At 51.8% G+C, this 8,952-nt stretch overlaps 1 protein-coding gene across 1 annotated transcript in view; it reads left to right on the forward strand.

Annotated features, from left to right (window-relative positions):
- Window positions 1-4,492: 4,492 nt before the first annotated feature.
- Window positions 4,493-8,952, forward strand: part of LOC103077496 (F-box/LRR-repeat protein 18) — a 9,480-nt gene continuing 5,020 nt past the window's right edge. Inside the window, exon 1 of the mRNA XM_007447080.1 lies at window positions 4,493-4,510. Coding sequence (XP_007447142.1) covers window positions 4,493-4,510 — 18 coding nt within the window. The remainder of the gene's footprint in view (window positions 4,511-8,952) is intronic.

Raw genomic sequence — 8,952 nt, forward strand, 5'->3', positions numbered from 1 at the left:
CAGGAGTTTTGGGACCTTTGCCCTGCCCTCATAGGGCTGCCGGTCTTTTTTTTTTTTTTTTTCCCACTGCATCACACGGCTTGTGGGATTTTAGTTCTCCAACTAGGATCCAATCTGGGCCCTCGGCCGTAAAAGCACGGAGCCCTAACCACTGGACTGCCAGGGGATTCCCAGGGCTTCCCGTCTTGCTGCACTGTCCGCTAGCGGGCCATGAGCCACACATGGCTATTTATATTTCAGATTAATTACAATTAAGCATTCAGTTCTTCAGTTGCACAAGTCACATTTCAAGTGCCCATTGGACAGCATAGGTATGGAACATTCTCAACCTTGTAGAAAATTCTAGTGGATGGCACTGGACTGGTGGGAGGACAGATGTGGATCAAAAACTCATACTGATGGCTCTTAATTATCCACTGCGATAAATGCCTTCAAGAAATACTTGGAGGAATGGTGACAGAGAATAATGGAACAGTGACCTGGTCGGGGGGAGGGGAAGGTTTTCTATGGAAGGGATGTTGAGAAATGAGTCAGAGTTGGGGTGAGAGCCACCTGACAGAGGCAACAGCACAGGCAAGGGCAGAGGGAGCGCCTTCAGGAGTGAGCAGGTCAGATATACATATTTCAAAAGTAATAAAATTTAATTTTTAGAGCAGTTTTAGGTTCACAGCAAAATTGAGAGGAAGGTACTGAGATTTCCCATACATCCCCGGCTTGCATAACCTCCTCCACCATCAACATCCCCACTAGAGCCAGAGAGCAGAGCAGAGCGGTACATGTGTTACCACTGATGAAACCTACATTGACACATGGTATCACCTGTAATTTACCTTGGAGTTCACCCTTGGTGTTTACATTATATGGGTCTGGACAGGCATCCACCATTACAGCATCATACAGAGCAGTTTCACTGCCCTGAAAATCCTCTGTGCTCTCCCTATTCCTCCCTGGCCTGGTCTCCTTAAGTCCTGGCAACTGCTGATCTTTTTATTATCTCCATAATTTTTGCCTTTTCCAGAATGTCATGTAGTTGGGATCATAAAGTATGTATCTTTTTCAGATTGGCTTCTTTCACTCAGTAATATGCATTTAAGTTTCCTCCATGTCTTTTTTTAAAAATTAATTTATTATTTATTTATTTATTAATTTTTAATTTTTTATTTTTTATTTTTTTGCGGTACGTGGGCCTCTCATTGTTGTGGCCTCTCCCGTTGCAGAGCACAGCCTCCAGACGTGCAGGCTCAGCGGCCATGGCTCACCGGCCCAGCCGCGCCACGGCATGTGGGATCTTCCCGGACCGGGGCACGAACCCGGGTCCCCTGCATCGGCAGGCGGACTCCCAACCACTGCGCCACCAGGGAAGCCCTATTTATTATTTTTTAATTTTTATTTATTTATTTACTTACTTTTGGCTGCGTTGGGTCTTTGTTGCTGCTCACAGGCTTTCTCTAGTTGCGGCGAGCGGGGGCTGCTCTTCGTTGCAGTACGTGTGCTTCTCATTGCGGTGGCTTCTCGCTGCAGAACACGGGCTCTAGGCACGAGGGCTTCAGTAGTTGTGGCTCGTGGGCTCTAGAGCGCAGGCTCAGTAGTTGTGGCGCACAGGCTTAGTTGCTCCACAGCATGTAAGATCTTCCTGGACCGGGGCTCGAACCTGTGTCCCCTGCGTTGGCAGGGAGATTCTTACCACTGTGCCACCAGGGAAGTCCCTCCTCCATGTCTTTTCATGGCTTGATAGCCCATTTCTTTATAGTGTTGACTGCTATTCCACAGTTCAGGTGGATTACAGTTCATTTATCCGTTCACCTACACTTCTCAGTGGACGCTGTAAGGAAGTGTCACCAAAACCTGGAAAGGCTTGTGACAGAGTGAGAGCAGTGAGGCACTGGGGCTGACTCCCCAGCCCCACACTCAGTGATTTCCAACTCAAATGTTCCTCAGAATTGGGGATGCCCAGGAAATGTGAGACTCCTTCCTCATTAGAAAGAGGAAGAGTGGTAGAGGTTACAGCTTCTGTGTATTGAATAGCTCCTCTCTGCTGGACAGTACCTGCATAATCTCATTTAATCAATCATCGATTTGACAAATGTCGATCAATGGTCTGCTGCAGCCATGCCCTGTTCTAGTTGGGGAGGGAAAATAAACACATCTGCCACAATGAGAAACATACCTGATTATGGCTTATAGGGGAAGGAAAGGAATGGGTCAGGGAGTCAGGAGAACCTGGGCCTCTGTGGAACCCCCAGATGCCTGCCTGAGTCAGAGTTGGGCCTCATTGTTGAGGTTTTGATAGTAAACAAAAAATAATGGAAACCCCATTAACATGTGTTTGTCTCAAGTGGCTCCTAACCTTTGACCTAACCATGAGCTCTTTGAGGCAAGGACTGTGCCTGTTCCCATGGTGGTCCGCCCACAGTTGGAGCCACCAGAGTTCTCTGAATACAAACTGGCTCAACCTGGTGAGGTGGGAGGGAAATGAGGCCCAGGGAGAGTTTGGTATGAAGCTTGATGTACTGGGTTGAATAGTGTTCCCCAAAGATTCAGGTTCACCTGGAATCTCAGAATGTGACCTTATTTGGAAACAAGATCTTTGCAGATGTCATTAGTTAAGATGAGGTCATACTGGCCTAGGGTGGATCTTAAATCCATCATGACTGGTGTCTTTATAAGAAGAGGAGCAGGAATTCCCTGGCAGTCCAGTGGTTAGGACTCAGTGCTTTAACTGCTGTGGGCCCAGGGTTCAGTCCCTGGTTGGGGAAGTAAGATCCCATAAGACCCAGCAGCGTGGCCAAAGAAAAAAAAAAAAAAGAAGAGGAGAGGATACACACACGTGCAAAAAGTGAAGATGGCCCCAGAGGCAGAACTTGGAGTATGTGGCCACAAGCCAAGGAATTCCAAGGATTGCTGGCAACCTCCACAACCTAAAAGAATCGAGGAAGAGGGCTTCCCTGGTGGCACAGTGGTTAAGAATCTGCCTGCCAACGCAGGGGACGCGGGTTCGAGCCCTGGTCCGGGAAGACCCTACATGCTGAGGAGAAACTAAGCCCGTGCACCCCAACTACTGAGCCTGCGCTCTGCAGCCCGTGAGCCACAACTACCGAGCCCTTGCACCACAACTACTGAAGCCCACGAGCCACAACTACTGAAGCCTACGTGCCTAGGGCCCCTGCTCCGCAACAAGAGAAGCCACCGCAATGAGAAGCCTGTGCACCGCAACGAGAGTAGCCCCTGCTCGCCGCAACTAGAGAAAGCCCGCGCACAGCGACAAAGACCCAACACAGCCAAAAATAAATAAATAAAAGAAATAAATTTCTAAAATATATTAAAAAAAAATCAAGGAAGGATTCTTCCCTTGAGTCTTTGGAGGGAGCATGGCCCAGTCAACATCTTCATTTCTTTTTTTTTTTTTTTTAAATAAATTTATTTATTTATTTAGTTTGGGCTGCGTTGGGTCTTCATTGCTGCGCAGGGGTTTTCTCTAGTTGCGGAGAGCTGGGGCTACTCTTCATTGCGGTGCACAGGCTTCTCATTGCGGTGGACGGGCTCTAGGCACGTGGGCTTCAGTAGTTGCAGCTCGCGGGCTCTAGAGCGCAGGCTCAGTAGTTGTGGCGCACGGACTTAGTTGCTCCGCGGGCATGTGGGATCTTCCTGGACCAGGGCTCGAGCCCGTGTTCCCTGCGTTGGCAGGCGGATTCCCAATCACTGTGCCACCAGGGAAACCTCAACATCTTCATCTCTGACTTCTAGCATTCACATCCAGTTCTTTCTTCCCCACAAATTTTTATTAGTAAATGATTTGTAAATGCAAAAGGTTACAGGTGAGAGCATATCATCCATACATTAATTTACCCAGAAAATATTTATTCAGCGCCCACGTCAGGGAGCTTTCTAGGTACAGGGCGTTTACAGTTTATTGGGGAGGACAGGAAACAAACAAAAAAAGGTACAGTAGATCAGATAGTGCAAAGAATTATGGAGAAAAATAACAGAGGATAAGGTTATTTGTTAGATTAGGTGTGTGTTTGCGAGGATGGGGAGGGGGTGATGCTATTTTCTGCAAGGGGGTCAGGGACCGGCTCTCTGACAGGTGGTTTCTGAACACTGCAGGCACTGGGACCGGCAAATGCAAAGGCCTAGAGTCAGGAGAGTGCTGGGCCGGCAAGAGAGGGCCTGTGTGGCTGGAAAGGGGCGTGCACAGAGCAGAGGAGCGGGACACGACTTCGGAGAGCAAGTGCGGCCCAGCCGGGATGCCCGCGTTCTACCCAGCCCTACCGGGTCCTTGGCTGCGCGCCGCACCCAACATGGCGGCTGCGCGGGGCTCGCCCGCGGGCTAGCGGAAGTGCGTATCGGCGGGCGCCGGAAGTGGCGAGCGGCCCGCCCCGTGCCCCGGGTCTCTGTGGAGCCTCTGACGCGCCGGCTTTGAGCATCCCTGGCCAGCCAGGCGGGAGGCCTTGGAGCTGTGGCTCCGGCGGCAGCGGCTCGTCCTGACCTCGACATGGCCAGCCTCGGAGAGGTACGGCAGGCGCCGGTCTCTACTTTCCTCCCTGCCCGGCGGCTTTGGTCCCGCTCGGTCCTCCCCACCCCGACTCCGGTTTCCCTGCGTCCTTTCCGTCTCGCTCCCTTTCCCGCTCCATCCTTCCCGTCCTGACCGCCGCCGCGGCCCTCACTCCGACCCTGACGTCGGCCTGGCTTGGTCCTTCCTGCCCCGACCCTGGCCTTGGCCTCGCCCCGTCCTTCCCATCCCTGCCCTGGCCTTGCCCCTTGCCCCCTGCCCCTTACCCCATCCCTCATCCTTGACCCATCCCGCCCCCTAGGACCTCATCCTGTATCCGAAGGCATAAGCTGTCTCAACTTTCGGTTTTCCATCCGTTTGCCGGTCCCGCATTCCTGATCGGCAGACTTCACCCCCTCTCGCGCCTTCCCCAGAGTTTCCAGCTCCTCTAGGTCTCCCAGGCCCTCTTCCCATGCCCCTGTGCCTTGGCTCAGCCCTTGGAGCTCTGAGACGTTCCTCCTCCCTGCCCACTTCCCTTCCCTTCCCATCCCATCCTGTGTCGCTGAACGTTCGGTTTCAGTCCAGCCCACTTTCCTCTGAGCCTGCTTGTTGTGTGACTTGGGGGGTGGTGGAGGAAAAGCCATTTCACCTGGGAGACTTGTGACTCACCCTTAATTTCTTCCCCAATGCTCCATAAATCTGGGTCCGACGGAGAAACCCACCGAGTTCCTGTAATGGGGCGCAGGGTATTTTCTCTGTAGACCAGGAAATGGGGGATCCGGGCAGTGACTAGGGTCTTCCCTTTTGTTGATTCCCAGCTACCTGTTTGTGTACCTGTGTGCACCTGTATTTATACCTGTCGTCCGGGACTCAGACCGTCGAGCGTATTCCCTAAGCCTTGCGGGCTTGCTCGTGCTCCGGCTGGCAGGAGCGGGTGCGGCATGAGTGCGTGGGAGGCGGCTGGGGTTGCCGACAGCTGTTCTTCATTGGAAGCGGATTTGGCTCGCAAGTGGCCCCTTGATTGAGGGGGAAGGTGTGGGGCCCACCTGCTCGCTGGTAGTAGGATTGAAGGGCCAGAGAGTACCAGCTCCCCCAGGAAGAATCCTGAGGGTATAACCTGGCTGTGTTAGTAGATTCCCGTTAGTCGCGTGTGCTTGGGGGGGGCTGTCTGGCACCTTGGTCTTATGGGGTCCTGGCGCAAAGGCCCCTCTGTTCCTTGAATCATATGTCGGGGCCCTGCCCAGTGAGGCCTCTTGTCCCATCGTGAGGGTCTTTTGGCTTGAGAGGAGAGAGGGGGAGTCTTGCTCTATCCTGGACATGATCAAGGTCCCTTTCTCTGGGACGGTCTAATTATTTTAAAATTTTTTTTAATTTTTTTAAAATTTATTTTTAAATTTTTGGTTGTGTTGGGTCTTTGTTGCTGCATGTGGCCTTTTCTGTAGTTGCGGTTACCGGGGGCTACTCTTCGTTGTGGTGCACGGGCTTCTCATTGTGGTGGCTTCTCTTGTTGCGGAGCACGGGCTCTAGGTGTGCGGGCTTCAGTAGTTGTGGCTCGCGGGCTCTAGAGCGCAGGCTCAGTAGTTGTGGAGCACAGGCTCAGTGGGTGTGGCTCGCGGGCTCTAGAGCGCAGGCTCAGTAGTTGTGGTGCATGGGCTTAGTGGCTCCACGGCATGTGGGATCTTCCCGGACCAGGGCTTGAACCTGTGTCCCTTGGATTGGCAGGCGGATTTTTAACCACTGTGCCACCAGGGAAGTCCCTGGGACAGTCTAATTATTGATTGATTGATTGAGATACAGTTAACATACCATAAAATTTACACTTTTATTTTATTTTTTTTTCAGTTTTTAAAAATTTTTGGCTGCACCGTGTGGTATGCAGGATCTTAGTTCCCTGACCAGGGATCGAACCCACACCCCTGGCAATGAATGGAAGCACGAAGTCATAACCACTGGGCTCCCAGGGAGGTCCCAAAATTCACTTTTAAAGTGTGTAATGCAGTGGTGTATAATGCAGTGGTTTTAAAATATATTCACAAGGTTGTGCCAACATCCCCACTCTCTGATTTCAGAATGGGGTGGTCTGATTTTGAGGGTCCTTGCTGGGCTTAAAATGCAGATGTCTAGGACTGCTCCCTGAGTTTCTGAGGAGTTGGGCTCTGCGTTTTTAATAGCTCTTCAAATGATTCTGAAGCCGTGGTTTGTTGACACCCAGTTCAATGGGTCTTTCCCTTGGGTATTAGAAAATGATCCCTGTTCAGGAGCCATTCCTGGCCTTGGGAGGAGACAGGCAAGCAGCAAACCAGTACAGTTCGCCTGATGGGGCTGGAGGCTGGAGGGGGAGGAGCGTGAGCTGGGGCAGCCGCCGAGGAGAAAGTGAGTTAAGTGTCTGGGGGGCGCTGGAAGGGCTTCCTGGGGACGGAGCCTTTGAGCTGAAGTTCTGAGGGTAGTAGTTTCTTTTGTGTGGTGGCACGGTGCGTGGAGGGGGCAGCTTGTGCAAAGGCTTGGATGCCTGAGTGCCGTGGGACAGGAGACATTCCGGAAAATGCCAAGTGGAGTAGCAGAGGCGTAAGAAGAGGGGCAATGTGAGAAGCATCCCTCAGGTCACTCCTGTGATCAAGAAAACCAAAACAAAAGTAAAATGTAAAATTCCACACGCTTGCAAAAGAATGTTGTAATGAACTTCCCTCTATGTACTCATTGCCCTTTTTTCTTCTATTTCTTTAAAAAAAAATTATTTATTTAATTTATTTATTTTCGGCTGCACTGGGTCTTTGTTGCTGTGCACCGGCTTTCTCTAGTTGTGGTGAGCGGGGGCTCCTCACACACCCCCGCTCGGAGGTGAAGCTCAGAGGCCTCCTCCCTCCCTTCTGGGGCGCCCCCCTATTTGCTGTTACCTCTGCAGAATTCGCTGCCTTTCCTGGGGGGAAGGTACACGGACTTAGAAATGAAGCCTCCATTCCAGGGAAAAGACTCAACTGTTGCAAACCCAGCATGACTGGGCCTCCCAGGCTTGGCCATCGGGAGACCGGGGGTCGGGGGGAACCAATCTGACCTGGTGCCCGGGCGGCTGCTCCTCTCGTCCAGGCCTGCTGCCCTGAACGCCTGTCCCAGGACAGGGGGTGCTGGCCTAAGGACCGCACTGGGGCACAGCATGTGGAGAAGGCGATCGCGTCGGGGGTGCTGAGACTGGACGGAGGAAGCTGCAGCTCACCTGTTTTGTTTTGTTTTGTTTTAATTCATGTAATTTCTAGGTGGTTTTGAGAGAAATTCAGTATTCCATACTGTAACTGGAAATTACATGATGCTGGAGTTTCTGGGAGTGTTTTGCCCTGTGTTCTCTTTGCTCTGCAGTGGTGTTTTACTTTGATAAATCTGCGAATTGGGCATCAGAAGGGGTCAGCCTCAAGCTGCTCAGTGGAATTCAGGCACAGCTCTTCCCACTTGTGCCCAGGAGCCCTGTATACCAAGCTTGCCTGTTAAGGATTGCCCCTGGTCCCAGCCTCTCTCTCGGGAGATAGAGTCCCTAGGTCTAGGATGTGGCCTGGGAATCTGATTTTTTAACAGGTGTCTGGGATGATCCCAGATGATTCGGTTTGGGAAATTTCTCAGGAAAGTCACGTATGGTTCAAAACACTAGACCCCAGAATACAGTGAGCCAGGGCAGCTATGGACTTGGGTCTGATGGCTGCCTTCTGCCCCTGTAAAGGTGGGAGGAGGGAGACAGGATTGAGGGCACTTCGGAAGGAAGGAGGGAAGGGAAGGCAAGTCTGGCTACTGCCTCTCAGGAAGAAGGGAGAGTGGGAGGGGCCGATGCTGTTGAAAGGGTGGGCAGTAATCGGGGAAACCTTTCCCGTCCTGGCAAGGGCTCGGCCGGATGCAGAGGCTGGAGGGGTGTCTCAGTCATAGCTCCCGGGAAACCCCTGGTGCCTGTGTGGGGTGTGCAGACAGGCCCTTCCTCCCTGGACTTAACGGTTACCATGGCAGCAGCAGGGCTTTCCAAGCCTGGAGGCTTCCATCCATGCAAATATGTATGTATGGAAAAAGAGGCAGGACAGAGGAGGCGGGGCTCATAGACAGAAATAGTTCTGGGTGCTCTCCCTGCGGGGAGTGTCAGAGAGGCGCCCCGCCAGTGAGGACGCTTAAGGCGGGAGGGGCCCTTCAGGACGTGCTGGGAAGACACAGGGATTCTTGCCCACCATGGGCTTTTCTTAGAGCATCCCAGTTCCTTTGGCCTGGATTTGGGGATTTCACGGCACACTGACATAGGTCTAGCCCCTCTTTGTCTTGGTTGTACGGGCACTGGTCAGTAAGACGGGAAGCCCACATTAGGGCGGAAAACCTTCTGTAGATATTTGCAAAAGCAGAGTGAAACAGTAAGATGAGTGGACATCTTACTGGAAATACCAACATGGATGTCTTTCTTTTTTTTTTTTTTTTTTTTTTTTTTTTTTTTTTTTTTGTTT

Source organism: Lipotes vexillifer, unplaced genomic scaffold (genome assembly GCF_000442215.2).
Source record: "Lipotes vexillifer unplaced genomic scaffold, Lipotes_vexillifer_v1.1 scaffold625, whole genome shotgun sequence".
Classification (NCBI taxonomy): Eukaryota; Metazoa; Chordata; class Mammalia; order Artiodactyla; family Lipotidae; genus Lipotes; species Lipotes vexillifer.